Source organism: Lissotriton helveticus, chromosome 7, assembly GCF_964261635.1.
Source record: "Lissotriton helveticus chromosome 7, aLisHel1.1, whole genome shotgun sequence".
NCBI classification, from domain to species: Eukaryota; Metazoa; Chordata; class Amphibia; order Caudata; family Salamandridae; genus Lissotriton; species Lissotriton helveticus.
Window position 1 is genome coordinate 570514396 of NC_136068.1, and position 24139 is coordinate 570538534.

The window sequence follows — 24139 nt, forward strand, 5'->3', positions numbered from 1 at the left end:
TTAGGAATGCAGAGGAGGAGGACTGAACTGATAGCTGGAACTATAACATACTTTTGGCAGACTCAGAGGCAGAGCCGGGGTGCACCGGGCACTGCAAGGCAGGAAGTGAGTGAAGGGTCGAGGATACAGGTGGGGGCTGTATCGCTCCTCAGCGAGGCTGTCAGGAGACAGGAGCTGAATCTGTGGTCCGGGCCCTTTTGAGGCCTGGAAACGGGGACTTTAAAATGGAATAACGTGCACACTGAGAAACGTGGCAACATTACTTACATAGGCCTGATATTCGTAGTATTCACGAGGACTGGAAAATAGCATACTAGAGGTGGACACAACTGTAATTGCGTCTTTAATCAGAAATGGGGAATAACATATGCATATTGATCATGCACACATAACATATGATGGATGAGGCGTAGGGACACAGAACATGGCAAAATTTACTTTTCCACATTCCCTCCTTGTCACTACGTTTTCATCAGGAAACATCAATATTCATGATACCATCTATCATTTCATACAGTACCATTTGCTCGTCTCGAATTGTCTTGGAGCGGGATTTAGAACGGGGCTTGGGACTAGGAATACAAGAGGTAGCACACATGCTGCAAATCGCAGGGCCACATTGTATACAGAGGCAGCAGCTAAACATAATCGCTACTGCAATACCTAAAAAGGACAGGACTTTCCATCCCCATGCGGAAATTATATTCCAGAACCAACCGGACCATGTCCAGGTGCCTGGATCTTGGTGTAACAGATGGGCAATCTTATGGAGTCTGGTTATAGCTGAATAAACAGACGGCGCGTTATTTGGAATGAAAATACAACAACTGGATCCGAGAACTCTACAGGCCCCGCCCCTATCGGCCAGTATGACGTCAAGGACGAGACGATTCTGTAAAACGACAATTCTCATAAAGGATTGTTCTTCGGTTAAGTTACCTAGAGCGGAGGCAGTCTCATCTACTACTGCTTCAAGGGTTCTTGTTAACCTACGGATTAGCTTACTATTTACAATTGTGCCTAAATAAGGGAAAACACCTTTATCAATATCAATGAATTGCTCTGCGGCGGTTTCAGTATAATCGATAATCGGGAGATTTCTCTTGTGTCTAGTGTGTACTAAGAAAGAATTCCTATGATAGTCAGGTGGGGCTAGGAAAACAGGTGGCAGTAGGAAAGCAATGTAACAGGTTCCCTCCCAATCGAGGGGCAGACGGACATATGCAGTTTGACCACAAATAAAATAAGAATGACGTGAAGCTTTGAAAATAGATTTCCCACTGTCACTATACTGGATAACAGTAGTACATTCACTATGACCTATGTGTACAGAACCATAACTACGGACACATAATTCGCCTTTAACTGGTAGTACTGAAATAGCGGGTGAGTCTGGAGTAGTATCAGACTGAACGTTCAGAACCATGAAATTCGACGAATAATTTCCTAAATTATATACTTCATTTTCTAAATCTAAACCTGTTCTGTGGGGGAGACCTTGCTTGTCTGGGAAACATGTACTGTTAAGAAAAGACATATCTGTTGAGGATGACGTTAACGTGGACCATGCTCCACACGAACCATTGTGTGAAAATGGATAAGGAAAAAGTGGCAGAACTCCCTTCAAGGTCTGGAAAGGGGGGAGTCGACCACACACCCAACAATTAGTGGCATTGCTGGTCTGGTGTGAATAATGTAACATACGGATAAATGTGTTGTTACGCATAGCGAGGCGGTATGAATATTCGTGAGGAGGCAGATCACTAAACGTGTGCTCTACTGTAGCATAAGCAGACATATTTACATGAGGAACTGGAAAACACAGGAAAAGTGCGTAGCTGGTGCAGGAAATCATTATGCTGAGAAATAATACGAAACTCAGAAAAACGATACATTTGATTGAACTTTGACTGACTCTCTCACTATGGGGGTCTATTTTATACATGTCAGAAACAATTTAACCGTTTCACCTAGGGGAGGACTTATACAATCAAACTGGCTGACTTATTAGACCTGAGTTTTAACTTATACTCCTGTTGCGGAGTTTTCTCTAACAAGGGAGGGGTTGTAATAATGTCTTGTGCGGGACAGTCCTTTAAAACAATGTTCTGGCAATCCTTCGAATCCTGGGAAATGTTCTTGGAAATGTTTTTGAAGACTGGTTTCGATCCTTTGAAAAGTTTTACATGAGCAAGGTGGACCCACCCCTTCCTGCCTTCCAACTTGACGGCAGTTCGGGTGGTCAAGAGGACCTGACGTGGCTCTTTCCAACGTGGTTCCAGCGGACTTGATCTGTCGAAATTTCTGATCATCACAAGGGAGCCTGGAACGATCTCGTGCGGTGCCACCTCGGTATTGTCTGGAAATGCGGCGGCAACCTGTGAACGACATGAGTTGAGGGCAGACATCAAGGAAGCTAGGTAATCTGTCAGCATATTACATGAAACATTGGTAATACTTCGGGGTCTAGGAGTACCCCACATGTTAGGGGGGCGGCCGAATACGACCTCATACGGGGACAGACCTGATCTGGAATGTGCGACCATGCGCATATAAAATAAAGCGACTGGCAGAGCTACTAGCCAGTCCACACCCTTGTCTTTACATATTTTAGCAATTCGAATTTTCAGAGTCTGATTATGCCTTTCGACTAGACCGGCTGCTTCAGGATGGCGTACACAATGAAACTTCCACTGGTACCCTAACAACAGGGAAACGTGTTTCATGAGTTCAGATGAGAATGGCTGACCGTTATCAGAATATACGACTCTAGGGAGTCCGTATCTAGGGAAGAATTCACGAACCAACTGCTTGGCAGTGGTCGCGGCTGTGTAATCTGGGACTGGATATGCTTCTGTCCATCTGGACAAGGCGCATACTACTACAAGGACATACTTGAAACCTCGACATCGCTCCATCTGAATATAATCCATCTGGAGGACCTCAAAAGGGTGGTCAGGGGGCTGGAAACCACCTTGTTCCACCGGGACACTTTTACCTGGATTAAACTGACAACATATCATACAGGTACGGACTTTCTGCTTGGCTGCAGCTCGTAAATGCTTGTTGAACCAAATGTTCTGGATACTGTCTAACATAGCTTTTTCTCCTAAATGTGCTGGACTATGTGCGGTATTGATAATGACTTGAACCATAGAATCGGGGAGAAACCATGTGGCTCTACCCTTCGTTAACCATCCTTGATCTGTCTGGACCCCTCCTTGTACAGACCATTTCTTGATTTCATCGGGAGTAGCATGTGACTGGATATCTATGACATCTTGAGTAGGGTCCTTAACTGTCATGCATGTAATCGGATCTGGAGTATGTGTCAGATTAACTGGAATGTCTGGAGTCTGTGCTGTAAGCTTGGCTGTGCGGTCTGCTAAATCATTACCTTGGGAAATAATGTCAGTAACTTTCGTATGTGCTTTGCACTTCATGATAGCAATAGATGTCGGTAAATGTATGGCATCTAACAGGGCTTGAATAAGGAGACCATGCTGAATCTTGGTTCCATGAGAAGTCATAAAACCTCTCTCCTGCCAGAGCACTCCGAAGTCGTGTACAACTCCGAATGCGTAACGTGAATCTGTGTAAACATTAACTTTCAGGTTCTTGGCATGTATACAGGCTTGTGTCAGAGCAACTAGCTCTGCTGCTTGAGCGGACAGGGTGTCAATACGGTGTGTTTCAATAACTTCAGTGTCGGTAGTCACTGCATACGCGGCGACTAGTTCTCCTGTACTAATTCTCATACATGAACCATCCACATAAAGTGTCAGGTCAGGATCTGGTAACGGAATGTCTGTCAGGTCTTGTCTTGGCTTTGTCGTAATGTTAACTACTTCCACACAGTCATGTGGGTCTGGATTTGAACTAACTGATGGTAACAGTGTAGCAGGATTCAGGACGTTGCAGCGTCTAATTTCTATGTGTGGCTGGAACAGTGTCAATTCATAACCTGTTAAACGTGCAATTGTCAAGTGCTGAGTTTGTGTTCGGTTTAAAAGAACTTCTACTGAATGTGGAACTTGTACTGTCAAGGAATGTCCTAAAACTATAGAATCACTTTGTCTGATAGCTAGTGCTGTGGCTGCAACTGACTTGAGGCACGCAGGCAACGCCTGGGCGACTGGATCTAATGTGCTCGAAAAATAAGCACAGGGCTTGTATTGACCTGCTTGATCTTGTGTGAGGACAGATAATGCTGTACCTTCGCGTTCAGTAACGAAAAGTGTAAAAGGCTTACTGTAGTTCGGTGTAGCTAGAACTGGAGCTTGACATAGGGCTTTCTTTAACTCGTTAAAACTAAGTGTATGGTCAGATGTCCAAGGGAGGACAGTCGATACGGCTGCCTCCTGTGTCGTTAACTGTATCAGTGGCTTGGCTAGGAATGCATACTGGGGAATCCATTGTCTACAATAAGAAGTAAGGCCGATAAAAGCACGTACCTCCTTCTGGGTCCTTGGCTGGGGAAGACTCGCTATTAACTGGATACGGTCGGGTGTCAACTGCCTACCCCTCTTGGACAGCAAGTGTCCTAAGTATACCACTTGCTGGACACAGAATTGAAGCTTCGAAGGTGACACCTTGTGCCCCATCTCGGCTAGAAAATACAGAACTGTAAGTGATGCACGCTCGCAGTCACGTTCAGAACGGGCTGTGATCAGTAGATCATCGACATACTGGAGCAGGGCAGTGTCAGTTGGCATGTGAATGTTGTCTAGTTGTCTCTTGAGTGCTTGACTGTAAATACTAGGGCTTTCTGTGAAACCTTGAGGAGCGCGTGTAAACATATAGCTCCTTCCATTTAAACAAAATCCGAAAAGAAACTGGCTGTCTGGATGAATTGGAACACTAAAAAATGCATTCTTGAGGTCTATGACAGTGAAGAACATGGCTTCGGAATCAATGGCTGTTAACAGGGAAGAAATGTCTGGGACAACTGGGTATTGAGGGATAATACATTTGTTAAGCTCTCGTAAATCAATCACTAATCGATATACTGGGGGTGCATTTGGATCAGTACGTTTCATGACTGGAATGATCGGAGAATTGCATACATTGGAGTCAGTTTCTACAACTACTCCTTGAGCCATGAGCTCGTCAATAATTTTGGATAAGGCTGCTACAGCCTCAGGTGGCAATCTGTACTGCCTGATTCGGGGTAACACTACACCTGGTTTGAGAGTCACACGATAGGGTGTGATTTGCATGTAACCTACATCAGTTGGACCTTGCGCCCATAAATGCTGCGGAACTTTAGACAATCTTGAATCAAAATCTCGTAACACATAGTGACCCTTAAAGTCACGTAGGAACAGACGTATTCCCTCTGGGGAACAGCAAATAACTGCACCTAATTCTTTCAATGTCTTAATGCCTAATAGATTTTCTGGACATGACTTAGTAAGTAACAGATCAGTAGTACGGGACAATGGACCTACTTCTAGAGTAACTGGCTTAGATATTTCATTAACTATGGGTTTTCCTGAAAATCCAAGGGAAACATTTCTTGAGCCTGAGAGCGGAGCCCCTGGAACTTCGGCATGACTAATTGTGGTCCTACTTGCCCCTGTATCGATCAAAAACTTTCTGTCTTTCCCTAATACTTGACTATGAACATAGGGACCTTCTTGGTCTACAGGTATCTCGATGAGAGGCAAGCCTACCTCCCTCTCTAGGCTGTTTCATGAATATGACTGGTACTCTGGATACTCGGACTGTGCATACTGGTACATCTGTGATGTAACGTGCTGTGTTGCAGCAATAGGCTGCGGAACTGTAACTGTCTGTGGTGCATTCTGTGACTGGGGAGTCTGTGAAACTTGTTCTTGTCTAGGCGGACGTGGTCTTTCTTTAGTCTTACCAGTAGCTATGTTATGTTTCAGAACTGCACACTCGTTTATAAAATGACCTGGCTGTTTACAATAATTGCAGTTCCCTTTAACGGGAGCTGCAGGATGACTGGCTTGATTCGGACCCCTCTTCTGACTGTCTTGAGGAATAGATTGTGCAACTAGCACTTTCATTTTCGTGTCTTTCATACGTTTTCTTTCGTGTTCTTGCTCTTCCCTGATTCTATTCTGGTGGTATTGGAGCATCTGGAGCATCTGGGACGGAGTATTTGCTTGCCAGGTGCTTTCGACTTTCAAAACTCGGTTTTTAATTTGTGGACTTGAATTCTCGACTAATTTAGTAACGAAAAGATGAGGGTATGACTCACTACTTGTCTTGAGACCACTGTTGATACTGAAACATTTCTCAAATCTAGAATAAAAATCACTAATATCCTCATCTTGTTTCTGTTTACAGGCTGAGATTGCATCCCAGTCTTCTTTCCTAGTTGTCAATAATCTGGGTAAAACTTGAATCAATAATTCTGGTAATTCTTTACATTTATCTCCAAGACCGGTACCTGGTACTCGTGCCTTGTCTTCAGCTTCTAGAGCGGTCCAATCGATCTTTTTCTCTCCCACCTCCCATTCTTTTTCCTTTAACTTTTCATACACCCCTGCGGGTAGCAGGACCTTTAACATTTTAATGATATCTGGGTAAGTGTATTCTCCCATACGGAGCATGTCTTTTAATTCTCTATGGAACCCCGCTGGATCTTTGTCATGACAGGGGATTAATTTCTTCATTTCAAGAAGTTCCATCTTTGATATCGGAGTGTATACAAACACTCGTTGCATTACGCCACCCGCCCCTTGGACTGGGTGGACTTCTCGTAACGGATTCTGTCTGTCTATGTAAAATGGTTTACTTTCTGGGGGTGAGACATGAACAAAGTGCGGGTTCAGAAACGTTCTATATTTGTGACGCTGTTCTAGAATGACACTTATTAAATCGGTACCTAGACCTCTCCATCTATACTGGAGTAACTCGTTCAGGATATCGTGTAACGAGCCTGGATCAGAATGTTGACCCTCATACAGGGTAATGAGGTGCTGGATCATATACATACCCACCAGTCGTTGCTCGGCTGGGGGCAATTTCAGAAACATTTGTGCCACTATTTCGTCTGGAAAAGTGGTAGAATCAGTAATCCATCGGACTGCTGATCGGGCTAGTTCTTGTTCATGCATGGTACTTAATTCGCTATAACCGACTCGTGATTTCAGAATGTGATCGGTAGCTTGAAATACTTGTTCTAGAGAACCTCGTTCTGGTGCTGGATGATGAAAAATAGACTTAGGTTCTAGACGTAAATGGCGATCTGGAAATCTGGATTTTCCTACATACGCTATTCTGGCGGGATTCTCGTCTTCCTCTTCAGGATCAGAGATACTTTCTTTCTCGCTTACTTGTGCTGCTTTACGCTGTTCGTGTAACCTTATTATTTCTTTACGAATTTTCTTGTACATACTTTCCATGGCACTAATGGTCTTGTGCTTACCCTCGGCTATATTATCACTCCACCTTGTTAGAATTCTCATTTCGGCGGGATCTTTAGACGGGTAATCTTGTTCTCTTATTAAACAATTGATCAGGAACTTTAATATCATGAGCTGAATCTCGGCTTTCCTTTGAGACATAATTTCGCCAATACTTTCTGGATCATCCCCTGTACGGATGAAACGATATATTCTGTCTAGATCTTCTTTCATATTCGGTAAGGTGACTAGATACTCGGTCACCCTTCTTACGCGTACGGAATATAAAACCATATTATACTCGCCTGGGACTGCGTCATAGACACATTCGTTAAGGGCTTGCCTGATTTCTGTAACAGACTTATTACTTTTAGGAGTACGCTGTGATGCTTGAGCATGTAATTCGAGTGCTGATAAACGTTTGTGTGGCGGCGGGGTTTGAGGAGGACCTCCCCCTGCGGCCCCTATACTAGAATCGTCGACTGACATTCTTCGTGCTTGCAGGGTCGGTAATTGTAACGTGGGCTGAACTTGTATGGCAGGCTGACCCGGGGGTACCGTAACAGGTACTCCGGTGTCTGGAGGAACGGGAAGTGCCTGATTTACAGGGACAGGTGGAGCGCGAACTGGATTTGCATATTCTGGAACTGTGTCGTCCAGATAGGACGAAATAAAAATATCAGCTGCGGTCGGTTTGTGACGTAGCTTGGTCGGAACTAATGGTGGCGGGAAATTACTGGGTGCCTCTGGGGTCGCTTTTGGCAAGCCTTCGGCAAGGAGAGGATACATACCCTTAATAAGGGCATGCCTCTGTCTGTCTGACTGTTCGGCTTTGACTTGTTCACCTATCTCGATTAATTCTCTTTCTTGGGCTCGTTCTTGGGATTCTCTACTTAACTCTGACTTTCTGACTTCCTTTTCCGTTCTTCTATGCGCTTCCTTACGCCATAACTCGATGGCATCTTTCTGTGACTGTCTGGCTTTCTTTTTCCATAATGCTTCTTCTACTCGCATGATACATTCGGCATCCCATGTACCCGATACGGGCCATCTATACTTTCCTTCTAACTGTTTGGTATACTCTACCCATAAATCTAGATACATTATGGCGCTTATGCCATGTTTCTGATACATAAAATGACCTGGACTGTCCCTAGGCGGAACAGGAACTGCTGCTTCCAGCAGACCCTTTCTAGTTTTTAACTGACGTAACTTGGAAAAGAGCGGCATTCTGAACTTGAATCGGAACACAATACAATACACGAAAAACAATAACAATTGGGAAAACAATTCAGGCATACCACGACATTGGAAATACATTAAACAATATCATAACATAACAGTTCGAACAGAATACTACCTGAAAATACTGAAAACAGAAACAGAACAGAATTCTCGAGAACGGAACAGACTAGAGTTCTGGATGCACTGCTGTAACAGTACGGAACATACCGGTCCCATAAAGGAACGCATCAAGACCCGTATCCACCTAGGTGAACACTTCGTTTGTGGGCTTGGGTACCACCAACCCACGGACCAGGAGTCAATTTAGACTGACCCTGTCTAGACACTACCCCAGCAATGGTACTCACCGGGCAGCACGGAACGGAAGGCCTCGAACGGGACTGGACTACGACGGACTTCGGACTTCGGACTTCAGTTACGGGTGGGCCTCCGGATACCTCGGACCTTGGACTCTCGGCTTGGGCTCTGGTCGGGACTCGCCGCGTTCCTCCACCGTCTCGTTTGGATGCTGGACCGCCTCCTCCGTCTCCTCCGTGGGCCTGAGGGATACTTGAGCAGAAAATTCTGCCACTGCGCAGAAGAGTTCCGTCACGACTGCAGAGGGTCAGGGGGTCGGCGTGGCTTCACCGACGCGTGGGGAAAGGGCAAGTCCCTATTCGGGCGCCATTATGTGGTAAATAAATAAATAATACCCTATTTTTGACTAGACTTATAGCATAACAGATAGCTCAATAAATAAGAGTCAAGATTCGAGGTAGTAGGAGTTTCTGCAGGTTTATTACAGCATAAGGACAGGATCAGGACAACCTGCATAGGAATAGGACAATAAGGCCCAGCAGGACAACTGGGGCCCAGCAGCTGCCGGGGCTTGGTCTGGGATGAGCGCGCTAACATTTAATAACAAAACATTGACTTATATACATAGCGCAAACACATAGCATTACATTGCAGTGGGCGTAACAGTAGGTGGAGTAGAAGGCGTGACGCGTAGCAGTCGCGAGAGATAACAGTAAAAAGAGGTGTAACTGGGCGTATACATAGACATGTGGTGCAAACGTAACAGAATATGTCATGAATGGGCGGAAACTTTGGAGGGGGCTACCTAAGGAGCCGGGACCTCTAACCTAATGGTGCGCGAAAACTGGCAATGACGTGTTACTAGGAGAAGCTGGGGGCTACGAACTCTGTGCTAGGAGCAGAGACTAGAGTCTGAAGGGTCGGAGCGACATGTACCTAAACCCTATCTGGTATCTGATGTTTAGGGAACATATTGATATAAACTAGAAGTCATGAGGGGAGAAGCTAACTTGATTCTAAGACTGGACCATGCATTATTCTACATGTAGTGCGTGATGAAGAATACTAAATGACCATTAAATACAGTATTTCTCTAACGTGGAGACGAGAAGGCTAGACAATGACGGAAACTATTGATGCAGTTCAGTAGCTTAGGAATGCAGAGGAGGAGGACTGAACTGATAGCTGGAACTATAACATACTTTTGGCAGACTCAGAGGCAGAGCCGGGGTGCACCGGGCACTGCAAGGCAGGAAGTGAGTGAAGGGTCGAGGATACAGGTGGGGGCTGTATCGCTCCTCAGCGAGGCTGTCAGGAGACAGGAGCTGAATCTGTGGTCCGGGCCCTTTTGAGGCCTGGAAACGGGGACTTTAAAATGGAATAACGTGCACACTGAGAAACGTGGCAACATTACTTACATAGGCCTGATATTCGTAGTATTCACGAGGACTGGAAAATAGCATACTAGAGGTGGACACAACTGTAATTGCGTCTTTAATCAGAAATGGGGAATAACATATGCATATTGATCATGCACACATAACATATGATGGATGAGGCGTAGGGACACAGAACATGGCAAAATTTACTTTTCCACAACCCCTGAAGGAACTGTCCCTGAAGAACTTGAACCTGATCAGGTTGAGTTTCTGGGGACAGGAGGACCTTCTAGGGCAGACTTGGGGCAGGCTCAGTTAACCTGTCCTTCTCTTGAACCCCTCAGACAGCAGGCTGCTGCTGAGGCTGCTGGGAATGCTCAAGGTACCCATAAAGTATATTGGGATGATGGGCTCCTTTATTCAGAGGGTAGAGACCCCAAGCCTGGTACAACCAGGAGGTTGGTCATACCTCTGCAATTTAGGGGCTTCCTTCTTACCTTGGCCCATGATATTCCCTTAGCAGGACACCTAGGCCAGAATAAGACTTGGGACAGGCTTGTCTCTCACTTTCACTGGCCTCACATGTCTGAAGATACCAAGGAGTTTTGTTGCTCCTGTGTAACCTGCCAAGCCAGTGGCAAAGCAGGTGGTACCACAAAGGCCTCCCTGATACCACTACCTGTGGTGGGGGTGCCCTTTGAAAGAGTGGGGATAGACATTGTAGGTCCAATGGATCCCCCTACAGCATCTGGGCACAGATTCATACTGGTGGTGGTGGACCATGCCACCAGGTACCCGGAGGCAATTCCACTTAGGACCACAACAGCTCCTGTTGTGGCCAGGGCCTTACTTGGAGTTTTCTCCAGAGTGGGGTTTCCTAAGGAGGTAGTATCTGATAGAGATGCCAACTTCATGTCAGGATACTTAACAGCTATGTGGAAGGAATGTGGTGTCAACTACAAGTTCACCACTCCCTATCATCCACAATGCAATGGGCTTGTTGAAAGATTTAACAAGACCCTAAAGGGTATGATCAAAGGATTACCAGAAAAGCTCAGGCGAAGATGGGACATCCTTCTACCCTGCCTTCTGTTTGCTTACAGAGAGGTCCCACAAAAGGGGGTTGGCTTCAGCCCCTTTAAATTGTTGTTTGGGCACCCTGTAAGAGGACCCCTGTGTTTGGTGAGGGAAGGATGGGAGTTACCTCTCAAAAAGCCCAAGCAAGACATAGTGGACTATGTACTTGGTCTCCGCTCCAGGATGGCTGAGTACATGGAGAAGGCATCAAAAAACCTTGAGGCTAGCCAAGAATTACAGAAAGCTTGGCATGACCAAAAGGCTGTCTTGACTGAGTACCAGCCTGGACAGAAAGTATGGGTGTTGGAGCCAGTGGCCCCAGCAGCACTCCAAGACAAATGGTCTGGACCCCATACTATCATTGAAAAGAAGGGAGAGGTTACCTACTTGGTGGACCTAGGAATTCCCAGGAGCCCCCACAGGGTGCTCCATGTTAACAGGCTGAAAGCATATGTTGACAGGGCAGACATGGGCTTGCCCATGGCTACAGATGAGGGGCAGGAGGAAGAGAGTGACCCTCTCCCAGACCTGCTGACTCAGAACCCTGAGGATGGCTCAGTTGATGGTGTGGCCTTAGATGGCAGCCTCACTGAACATCAGCAAAATGACTGTAGACAGGTTTTGCAGTCATATAGACATATGTTCTCCCTGACCCCCAGTCAGACTAACTGGTGTACCCATGTGGTGGACACTGGTGACAGTCTTCCTGTGAAAAACAAGATTTACAGGCAACCTGACCATGTCAGAGATTGTATCAAGACTGAGGTGCAAAAGATGCTGGAATTAGGTGTCATTGAGCCTTCAGAGAGCCTCTGGGCTAGCCCAGTGGTTCTGGTCCCCAAACCTCACACCAAAGATGGAAAGAGAGAGATGAGGTTCTGTGTGGATTACAGAGGACTCAATGCTGTCACAAGGACAGATGCACACCCTATTCCAAGGGCAGATGAGCTCATAGACAAATTGGCTTCTGTCAAGTATTTGAGCACATTTGACTTGACAGCTTGCTACTGGCAAATCAGGTTAGCTGAGGAGTCTAAAGCCAAAACTGCATTTTCTACCCCAGGAGGTCATTACAAATTTGTGGTGATGCCCTTTGGTTTGAAAAATGCACCTGCCACCTTCCAAAGGTTGGTGAATCAAGTCCTCTCTGGGTTGGATGACTTTTGCGCAGCATAGCTGGATGATATTGCTGTCTTCAGCTCCACTTGGGAGGATCACCTGGTCCACCTGAAGGAAGTGCTAGAGGCTCTACAAAAGGCAAGCCTCACTATCAAGGCAACCAAGTGCCAGATAGGGCAGAGTAAAGTTGTATACTTGGGCCACCTTGTAGGTGGAGGCCAAGTTCAACCACTGGAGAGTAAGATCCAGACCATAAAGGGCTGAACCCCTCCAACTACCCAGACTCAGGTCAGAGCTTTCTTGGGCCTGACTGGGTACTTCAGGAAGTTTGTTAAGAACTATGGGCCCATTGTGACTCCTCTTAATGATCTGACACCCAAGAAGATTCCCAAAAAGGTTCAATGGACAGTAAACTGTCAAAAGGCATTTGATGACCTGAAGAAGGCCATGTGCTCTGCACCTATCCTGAAGAGTCCCGACTACTCAAGAGAGTTCATTGTCCAAACAGATGCTTCTGAGTTGGGAGTGGGAGCTGTGCTTTCACAACTTAATGTAGATGGTCAAGCCAGCCCATTGCTTTTATTAGCAGAAGGCTGACCCCCAGAGAGAAACGTTGGTCAGCCATTGAGAGGGAGGCCTTTGCTGTGGTGTGGGCCCTGAAGAAGTTGAGACCATACTTGTTTGGCACTCACTTCAAGATTCAGACCTACCATAAGCCCCTCTTATGGCTTAATCAGATGAAGGGTGAAAACCCCAAACTGCTCAGGTGGTCCATTTCCCTACAGGGGATGGACTTTACAGTGGAGCACCGCCCAGGGACTGACCATGGTAATGCAGATGGTCTCTCCAGGTACTTCCACTTAGAACATGAAGACACAACTGGTCATGGTTAGTCTAATTTCCCTGCGTTTGGGGGGGGGGGGTTGTGTAGGAGAGTAGGATCTGCTATCCTATGGTCACCCCAAATTTTTGCTTTTTGCTTCACTGGTTTATGACTTAATGTGGCTGTGGGCCTGCTAATCAGACCCACAGCCTGCTGTTCTCTCTCTAAATTAATGCCAATGCACATTAGGTGCATTACGAAATTGGAACTGGTTCACCTTATTGGCCCCTGTAACAGTGTACCCCAGGTACCCAGGGCATAGGTGCTTCCAAGGCCTACCAGGGGCTGCAGCACATATTGTGCCACCCCTGGCCTGGCCTCCAAATTTGACACAACTGGCTGATCACTCAGCTGGGGTAAGTCGGTGTAACCACCCCTTACTTAGGTATAGTATGCCTATATCTAACCTAAAATGGACACATATGTTCCTATCAGCCACTCCTATGGAAGGCCTCATCAATCCTGGAGGCAGAGTGCTTGGAAATATGTGAGATGGTGCTCTCGCATGAGCTGAGCCCGTCTGCAGCTTTCGGAACCAAGTCCTTTAGCTGTTTCATGATACTGCCATACCATAACATTCCTTGCCCAATAGAGATGGGGAGACCAGCAAAAAATCTGGGCATTTGGTTTACGGAGGATCTCAGATTTGAGCATCACATCAAAAAACTCACAGGCACCTGCTTTGCCACTCTGAAAATGCTCCGCAAATTCTTCCCCTTGCTCCCTAGGGAGGCCAGAGAGTCAGTTGCTAGAGCGCTCATACTGGCTCGCCTTGATTACGCGAATGCACTGTTCAGTGGCATTCCGGCATACCTGGTCAAACGCCTCCAAATTATTCAGAACGCAGCTGTACGCTTATTATTTAACATCCCCAGGTGGAAGAGCGTTCGCACGGAGCTGCGCTCGCTTCACTGGCTTCCCGTAGCGCAACGGATTCTGTTCAAATCTTTGGTGTTGGCGTTTCGGGCAACTCATGACCAAGGCCCCTCGTACCTGAGAAAGAGATTCACAAGGTACATTCCGGCACGCACCCTGAGATCTGCCTCTCTGTTTAAACTGTCCCTTCCCCGTTTTAAACGTGCCAGACTGGGCGGTCAGTCACTGTCTGTTGTGGTGGCCCGGGCCTGGAATGCCCTCCCGCACCATCTACGCTCCACGCCGACAGTGACTGCTTTCAAAAAACACCTGAAAACTCATCTATTCACGAGTGTAGGCTAGGAGGATCCCCCGTTGTTCTGTTCTCTGCCGATTTGTCCCTTTCCCCGCGCCAGGATACTCACCAGTAACAGAGCGCGTTACAAAACGGTTTATAACATAACATAACATAACATATACTCTTAAGTGCATTTTGAACCTCGCGGTTAAATGCTATCTTTGGGTTGGCTTTATCAAAACATGTCGAGTAAGGTGTCATACGAATTGGAATACTACCCCCTCGCCAGTTCTGGCGACGGGGGTAGCATTCCACCCTTTTAGAGGGACACGACATGTACCTAACCTGAACCCCGGTTAAAGTTAAACGTGAGCCTTAGCATCACAATATGGATGCTGCCACCACAGGCACAAGTCTGACCTCCTGCTGCTGGGAGTCCTTCCAGCGAGGGAGGCTTGGACAAAGGGTTTCCTGCCTTGGGAGGTGCTAGCACCACCCCAGACAGGATTTTGTGTATTGGGTAGGACAGGGCTGAATAGAATCAGACATGCCTGGGGCGCACAAGGTGTCCCTGTGCATATGTCAGTTCAAACCGGTGCTGGGGCTCTCCAGCCCCAGTCTTGGCGCGAAGCTGGACAAAGGAAAGGGGGTGTAACCGCCCCCCTTCCTGGTCCCACCCAGAGGAGGGACCTAGCAGGTAATCCGGCCCCTAGAATTGGAATAAGAGTAGGAGCTGTGTCCCAGGACTTCAGATCATCCTGAACTCGACTTGAAACTAAGAAGAAAACTGGACTTCGACATTCTGCTGCACAGAAGACCGAAGAGAATCTCCCTTGTGGCCAAGGAGTGACCACCCTGTGAATACAGACACCAACCAGCAACTCGCCGTCTGCTTTGCCGCCACCTCCTGCCGGAGCCCGAGCCCAGAGCCTGACAAGACCCAGACTCCCAGACATCTCAGAGCCCGATCCACAGTCCCTGAAAAGAAGAGACCCATGGAGGCACCGAGAGACGTGGGACCGGACCCCTTGAAAGACCCCCGAGAAGCTGACTGCGCAGCACCCGAGGCACCCTCGACACTGTGCTTTGGGGTTTGAGAAGCCCCGACACCGAGCAGCATTTGCACCGAAGATCAGCCCCCCAGCATCTCAACGATCTGCGTGGGGCCCTTTTGCACTTTGCCACGCGACGCGCCATCCCGGCCACGTGGCTAGCGGCCATCTTGGCGATGAAAACTACGAACAACACCGCTGGTCTGGTTGCTCCAGACTGGCCCTCGCTCCCCTGAAAAGGAGCACCCGCTCTGACCTTGCTGGTCCGAGTGAGAAGCTTGCATCGATTTCTGCGTGGCTTGCATTAGCCAAGGCCTGTTTGCTCCGATCAAGAAGCCGACAGCGCCAACAGCTAGAGCCTTCGTGGGACAGCTCGTGATCAACGCCTGGACGTCCCTGACCTCTTCGTGTCCACGTGGCTGCAGAGACAATCTTCACCTTTTCACCTGTTTGCACCCGACATCAGCTGGTTCCGTCCTGGTTCCACGGTAATCACTGGCTAGTGACTTTGAACATTGTCCCCTCTGCTTTCAGGTCTTCACCTCTTCAGATCCACCCTTGGATCCACCGGAACTCTCCTCGACGACCTGCCTGCAGCATCTTCATCTCCAGGCACCATCGACCTGCGTGACGAAACACGACACGACTTCGCACCTGTGCACCCGCTTCCTGTGGGTGAGGTAACTCAGCAACTCCGGTGTTCCCACACTGGTACACACCTCTAGTGCCTAGCTCTAAAGTTTTGTCCTTCTAGGTCCATCGGAAGGTTCCTTAAACACTAACTTTGTAACTTTTACGCACCATTGACATTGCATTGGTGCATGCGTGCGCTTTAAGCGCTGCACCAGAGTCCCGCGGGCCTTTCCCGACTTCATCACTGTTAGTCCCGAAAAGCTCCAGCGATTCCCCAGGCCCTAGGCCTCTTTCCTTTCCCACTGGTGGTTCTTATACCACTATTTTAGTATATGGTTTAGGTGGCTGCAACTTTCGTGTATTTAAACTGTGTTTTGTTTTAACGCATTTGTTTCTGTGCTCATAAAGAGTATAGGGGATATTTGTAGTAAATAAATATATATATATTTTCAATATATATCTGTGTGGTGTCCTTTCATTTGGTATTCAAGGGGATTGTGTATGGTAAAACAGCTTGTTTCACATGCCTTTACAGAGTTTAGCCTAAGACTGCTTTGCCCATGCTACCACTAGGATAGCTGGTCTATAAGGTTGACTTACAACCAATCATCATAAGGGTTGCTTGGCATGGTACAAGGTGATCACTAGAACTAGTGAGCAGCATATACCAGGCCAACTTCTCACAGTGGCAACACCTTCGGCCGGAACAAGCACTGTTTCAGCCCTCAGAGAGCATGGGCTCTCTCCTGCAGGGGCCGAAAACCTGTCTGTGGTGGCAGGATGGTCTACAGCAGTCAGTCAGCACATTAGTAGGAGGTAGGTTTTCAGGGGGCGCCTCTAAGGTACCCTCTGGGTACATGTATTAATAAATCTACCACTAGGATCAGTGTGGTGAATTAATACAAGATGTTTGATACAAAACAACTCTAGTTTCAGTGGAGCCATCATGGAGCTGGGGAACTCTTTTTCACCAGTGTCCAGCAATGTACTTAAAATGGCTTCCCTGTTCACTTGGGATATCTAAGAATTGACTTAGACATCACATGGGCATATCTTATCATGCAGATATGTCCACACATGTAGTATAATGCACCCTGCCTTAGGCTGTAAGGCCTGCTGTAGGGGGTGGCTTAACTAAATTGCATGTAGTGTCTGTAGGCATGGCACACAGGAGGTGTGCCATGCCCTGTCTTCACTTTTCTCTGCACCATGGCAAACAGCCTGCAATGGCAGTTTGCATGTTGGTGCTGAGGGGTCCCTTAGGGTGGCACAATACATGCTGCAGGTTTCGGGGACCCTCTTTAGGCTCCTTGCCCTTGGTACTAGGGGTACCATCTGCTAGGGACTTACAGGGGGTGCTAAAGGTATTGCCAATTGGGGGAACAATTGCACAGTTTTAGGGAAAGAGATCTGGCACTGGGAACCTGGATAGCAGGAACCCAGCTCTTCTGTTAAAATTGCATCAGATACCAGGGAAAAGGTGGTGGTGACCATGTCAAAAAGAGGTTCTTTCCTACAGAGAGCATACAGAGAACAATTACAAGTTAGTAGAAGAGTGGAATAAAATGAAGAAAGATGCTTAAAAGAGAGAGAAATGCATTAAGGTTAAGAAAGACACAATAAAAGAGAAGCAAGGAAGAGGGGAAAATGACCACATTCTAGCATGCTCTGCATGGATTTTTGTCTCCAAGTGTGGAGCAGAACAATGAAAAAAATCTTTTGTCAATCTTTCTACATTTCTTCGATAATTGCTACATCCACATCTCTTCACCTAGCAGTCGAACGCCTGCCACCCACTTCATTACTCTGTCTCCAGCTCCCCAATTACCATTTGTCTCTCTCTTCAATTCAGAACTTTCACATTGTCCCTCCACCTCTTACATGCTTTTTACGACGTTTATCCCATTCTCTCTCTCACTCACACTCGCCAAGCGCATCTACTCCCCCAGGTACCTTGAACGGAGCACTCATGGTCTTTGGCCACTTGACAGGGTCCTTGATAATAAGGCTGACAAGTTGGAAGATGCTGTTGGTGTAGAACGGGGGAGTCCCCACAGAGAGCTCATACAGGATGCAGCCCATGGACCAGAGGTCTGACGTATGGTCATAGGGCTTCTCTTCCACCAGTTCAGGAGACATGTACAACGGCGTACCCTTGATGGATGTCAAAACAAGCGTGTGGATACTCATTGAGCGGGCAAACCTGAGGGTTAAGAGACAGAGGAGATATTTTGAAAAGGCAGGAGAGAGACATGTACAGCACAGTATCCTTGATGGTTGCCAGGATTGATGAGTGGATCTTCATCAAGCTAGCTAACTTAAGGAACAAGGTTCAGACACTGACTAGGGTAGGACAGAAAGATCTTGAATGTGATATGCCTGCTCAGAGGAAGGTGAATGAATGCAGACGAGCCAAGTCAGGGTAAGGCCTACATCTCAGAGCAGATTCCCCAAATACTTTTGCATTTCAGTTTTTATTTAGTTCACTTTGTTTTATTCATGTTATTATTTAATGTTGTCTGTTTGTGCAATATACACTTAAGAGTGGTTTGAAATTTTGAAAATACATTATGCTCATCTTAGACTATTCAGTTACTTAGCTCTTCCACCTATGAATATTAAGTGTGGTGCAGAGATAGAAGATGCTCCCATGTAGTAACATGGAGCAGACAAGCATGAGCCAGCCCAGGTTAAAAGCCATTGGATTATGCTGAGAAGAAGTTCCTGTGTGCCTCCTATGATAAGGAAGAGGATAAATGGCAATGGAATAAGTTACTATGAATGCAGATTCAGAGGATTCTCTAACCTGTATGGTTAAAAGCAAATTACAGATAAAAAATAATGACACAAAAAAAAGCAAACTGCAGCTAAAGTGTGTGAGGCTTCAAACGCACATGGGACGCTTCAACCGAAGTGTCTGCTGTAGTGGCAACAAAGGGTGGGGGTCTGTGGGACAGTGTGCAGCTGTCAAGAGGAGGCAAGCAGAATGCCTACACATGTACCTATTGCTAAACAAACTCTGTACTCAGGCACACTTCCGAGCCTCCTGGATATTGCAACACTTAAGGCCACAATATGAGGCGAATGAAACTTTCCTAGTATGTGCATCCTAAGACTACAGACAATTAAAACAGATTTTAATGAGAAAAATGATTTGCCAAAGCAAGCTTACTGACTTCAGATGCAAGGGGCACCAAGGTACACTGCAGATTCAACTCATTTATATTATGAGTCCTAGTTTCAATTTTTCTTTGTTATGGAACTCCAACAGAGGTCCACAAAAATACGCCAGTACAATAAAAAAGACATACTTTAAGTACAATACAAACAATGTTTCTTTTTTTTCTTTTTTAGAAAAAAGTACACCAGTAGATTAAAAAGAGGAAAGAAGGAGAGACATACTTAGTATACAGTACACAATTCTTCAATGTCCATATTACGAGTCACAGTAAAATATAAATTATGATTGACAAGAAAGGCAGAGGCTATCTAGAAGGCCGACTCGATGATTTTTTGTGACTATCTGTGCACATGATCAAACTAGAGCCACATTTTATGAGCAAGGGATGTATGGGGTAGACAAAGCAAATTATCTGAGCACTGGGAGAATAGCTGTGCTTCTCAGGGAGGGAAGGAGAGGAAGGGAGGATGAAGAAAGAACAGTTTTCTGCAGTATTCATGGACCATCACATGCTAACAGCATTCAGACAAATCCAGAGCAACCTCCAGCTCCAAGGGTTACCACTCACATGAATCCACGAGTTGGGGGCAAAAAAGTGCAGCCCCTCATGTCCAAGTAACAGATTTAAGGGGCATTGGTAGGTCTGGGGAAGGCGAAACGGATATAATGCCAGTTAAGGGATTTTGGTAAATGACATAACACAGTTTCAGTGTTGTCACTCAGGTTCCCATCTGTTTTTGCTGGGTAATTCACATTGAGACTTCAGCTGCTGCTTGTGGGCGCTGGTAATTACTGGGTCACTTGTAATGAGGCTGCAGTCCCAGGGGTTTCTACCCAGGTCTCTTTCATCAATCGGGGGAATGCAAATCCTTGATCCCACCTGCAGAGGAACTCTGAGCCACAATCTTCTCCAGTACATTGGCTCTGCTAAAAGCATAGAGGTTAATGGATGGGCATTGACACAGAAAATGAGCAAGTGACGAGATCAGCACCAAATTAAAAGAAGAGTTTTTAGGCTTGCAGGACAAACATTCATGGGCTTGGCGATTGCTGATGTACAGAGTTAGATAAGACGTACATTGAAGTAAAAGATCCATGTATACATGTTGGAACAGCTGTATGGTCATGTTGCTCAAACGTTTATGGTCAGGTAGCAGAATAGAAGCATACTCCTTCAGGATTCACAGACAGCATTATTGGTTATATCTCGGTCCATCTTGTCTGGTTAAGACCCTTACTCGTGATAGAGGGACCTGCTACAGCATCATGGTCTGCTTGCCTTAATGGGGCACCAGATGGGCTATATGAAGATGTATATATGTTGCCAGTAAGTGAGCATTATTACTAACTTGCTTTGTCCATCACAATAGCCATGGGCTCTGTACTTTTTGGGCTAGATTAAGCAATGCTTGAGATACTACCTTCTAGGACCCAGCTGGGATTACATTACGTTGTTCTTGCTCTTCTTGCCTGGTGAAACTCTTTGAATCATCATCAGGCTTCAGCATTCCTTAATTTCTGGTCCCTTAAACGACTGGTAATGCTCCTTAGCTCCTTGACAATCTGACATTCACAGATGGTGAAGGCACCTTTACATAAAAGGGTTTTGAATAGCTAACGAGGGTTGCCGATTCACTTTCAAAACTTCTTCATCACAAGGACCAAGACTAAGGACTTGAGAGAGGTTTTAGCTGGTGAGTTTCCAGGGCTCAAACGAGTAAACGTTATCACACTAAAACTCTATGGGCCAGATGTACGACCTGCCAAATAGCCACTCGCAAATTGAGTCGCTTTTGCGACTCGCAATTTGCAACTCACTATTTGGCATATACAACAGTGTCTTTCTTGGACACTTTTTGCGATTCCCATTGGGTTCGCAAAATGAGAGGCTCATGAATATTAACGAGCCACTCGCATTTTGCGACCCCATTTGGAATGGCTGGCCCTCCCAGGGATGGTGGCCTGCTGGGCTCAGCAGACCATCATGTCTGGGACTACTTCTAAATAAAGCAGCTTCTTTTTTTTTTAAATGCAGCCCGTCTTCCTTTAAGGAAAACGGGATGCATTTAAAAAAAGAAAATGAAACGTTTTCGTTAAATTTTTTAAGGGCAGGTAGTGGTCCCTGGGACCACTGCCTGCCCTTATAAAATAATTTAGCATGCATTTGCAAAGAGGAAGGGCTCCCCCTTCCCATTTGCAAATGCATTCCCACCTACTTGAAGTAGGTGGTAATTTGCAAGTGTTTTGAGACCGCGATTGCGGTTGCAAAACATTAGTACATGGCTATGGAGTCGCTATTTGAAGGGAATGCCCCTTCCGGATACTGATTAGCAAAACAATATTTTGAAAGTCGCAATTTATTTGCTACTCACAAAATACTGTTTGAAAGTGAGCCCATGGTTTTTAGCATGCGCAAATGGCTCTAGGACCCGTTTGCACATGCTAAAAACCATCGTAAAGCTGCCACTCAAATCACAACTACCCGAATCAAATGAAGTCCCTGTTTTTCTTCCAAATATTTGGTAAAGTAATCAACAGTGACCAGTGGTTCCAGTAACTAGGGTCTGGATAGCATGCAGTCTAAAGAGCCTATAAACCAGTCAAAGAGTCAACTACAGGAGGCTGTAACTATTTATAATTTCACACAATTGTATAGCTATCTTGGAATGAGCTCAAACAACGGCGTGAAAAGTATACCCTATGGTTTAAAGCCAAAGATCTCAGGATATATCGGTGGCATTCAAAGTTTTCTGAGAGTGGGTCACTAGTTGTTACTGGCAGCACCCAGTCCAATCGCTTCACCAGCTACTATTGAGAACTGGACTTCAGGGTTAGGGCTTAACCGCACGCTTAAAAGTTGATATGTCTGGAAAAATAAAGACAATAAAGATAGTTCTAATATATCCAGAATCAGGACACCACCTAAATTAAGCCTAATTAGATTTGATGCAGGGGTGTGAAGGTGGATAAGCCTGGTTCTTTTGGAAATGGGGTGAAGATTCAGACACGTCTACTTGGTGCATTGTCGACAGTGCAGATTATCCCTCTCAATGAAAATAGGTGACATAGAAGCTCAGATAAATCACAGATGACGTTCTTCTGTTGATCTTTTTTTGTTCTGGCCAGCAGGGCTGAAGGCATTTCAAGTCTCCTGAATGATTTCAGTCCACTGAGGCATCCTCCATGCAAATCTTCCAGTCAGCTAGGCATTGTGCAGAGCTTCCTGGGATGAAGTCGCATTGTCCTGTAGCACAGCTCCTCATGTGATAATCTCTCCATTTCTACACATGGCAACTCAGTAAGGCTTCGCTGTGGCTTCTCAGACATATGCCCAGTATGGAGAGAGAGTATTACCCTGGCAGGCGTTCATATCGTTTTCAGAAGTCTTCTTCTGGACACTGGTGCACAGCTATTGTCATGGTCCAGATGCTCTACCAAGTACTGGTTGTGGGGACAATACTTTTCCTCCTGTGGGTCACCAGTTGTAGGGACTGGACAGACTTCAACTGGAGCAAGCCAACAGGCAGTCCTCTGCGGTAGTACAGGTAAAAGAGCCAGTCACCCTGGACTAAATATCTAGTTATACCGCCAGTCAATACAACCTTTTTCAAAGAAGTAAGTAGTCACCCTCCCTCAGATATGGGAAGTCCTGCGCTCATTAAGGCACAGCTACAATGACAAACAGAAAAAGTAAGAAGATGGAACTCCTGTGGACTTGTAGGATTGTTGAGATCACTGGGATACATTAACAAAATGCATTTCCAAGCAGTGCAAAGAACTTTCTCCCTAGTACATTTTTTTTCACAACACATTTTATTGTATTTAAAAAACACAATGGCCGGTGGGCTATAAACGTTTATCATGTTACATATTAACTGATCTAACGAAACATTTAAACCAAGTGCCTGATTCATTACATTCATATAGGTCAATCCTCAGGTAGCGTTAAAGTCCATCGAAAGCGGCTTCTTTGTTTGAGGGATAGAGTTTATAATAACTGAAATCGAGGGATGATCTGTAAGTATTAGTCCATGGTATTCAGCCCATCTTTTCAAAATTTTTGAATGCTTCTGTGGACATCCCCTGGCTCAAAACACAGGCAATTCTAACCCCATACAAAGGTCCATACCTTTTTTCCATGCCCGGATTGTCGGGTTTTTATATGATTTTCATAGTCTCGCAATAGCCCTTTTGGCTAGAGTGAGACCCACCCACAGTAAGTGACGTTTGTATCTATTGCCACCAATCTCATCTGTTATATGGAGCAGGGTGAGCCTCTCCCTAGTATATTTTCATGTTATTACTGGCCTCTTTGTGAAGTGCTGAACGCTCTGTGATATTTGAGAAGAGAAATGAGTTCCCTAGGCCCTCCGTTCGCTGTTTCTCATTTGGTTAGTCTTAGGCTCCGGTACATTCTCCCCTGTAATGATACATTAACAGGGCTGGCTCTACTGCGGTGCAACCAGTGCCTCCGCACCAGGTGCAGAGTTCAGGGGATGCAGAGTTTGCAGGTTTATTTTGGTTTTAAAAGCACCTGCTGCCGCGTTCCTTGCCTCCAGCAATTTCCAGCCAACAGTAGAAATGCCACGATCACTCCATTGGTGAATGATCTTCCTGGATAGAGATTGGAGTTTTGTCTAGTTGAGGTTTTGACAGATCATAAAATAGCACAGAGGGTTAATATGCCTGCTGCAATTAACGGTTACCATGCAAATTGTAATAAAAGTACTGGTAGACAAAA

General features: G+C 46.0%; 1 protein-coding gene across 4 annotated transcripts in view; it reads right to left on the minus strand.

Moving 5' to 3' along the window:
* The window catches only part of STK36 (serine/threonine kinase 36), a 272812-nt gene that overhangs the window by 219538 nt on the left and 29135 nt on the right, over positions 1 to 24139 (minus strand). For all 4 annotated transcript variants that reach the window (XM_078652681.1, XM_078652680.1, XM_078652678.1 and 1 more), the window contains exon 5: positions 18171 to 18420. In XM_078652681.1, the coding sequence (XP_078508807.1) occupies positions 18171 to 18420 (250 nt within the window). The remainder of the gene's footprint in view (positions 1 to 18170; positions 18421 to 24139) is intronic.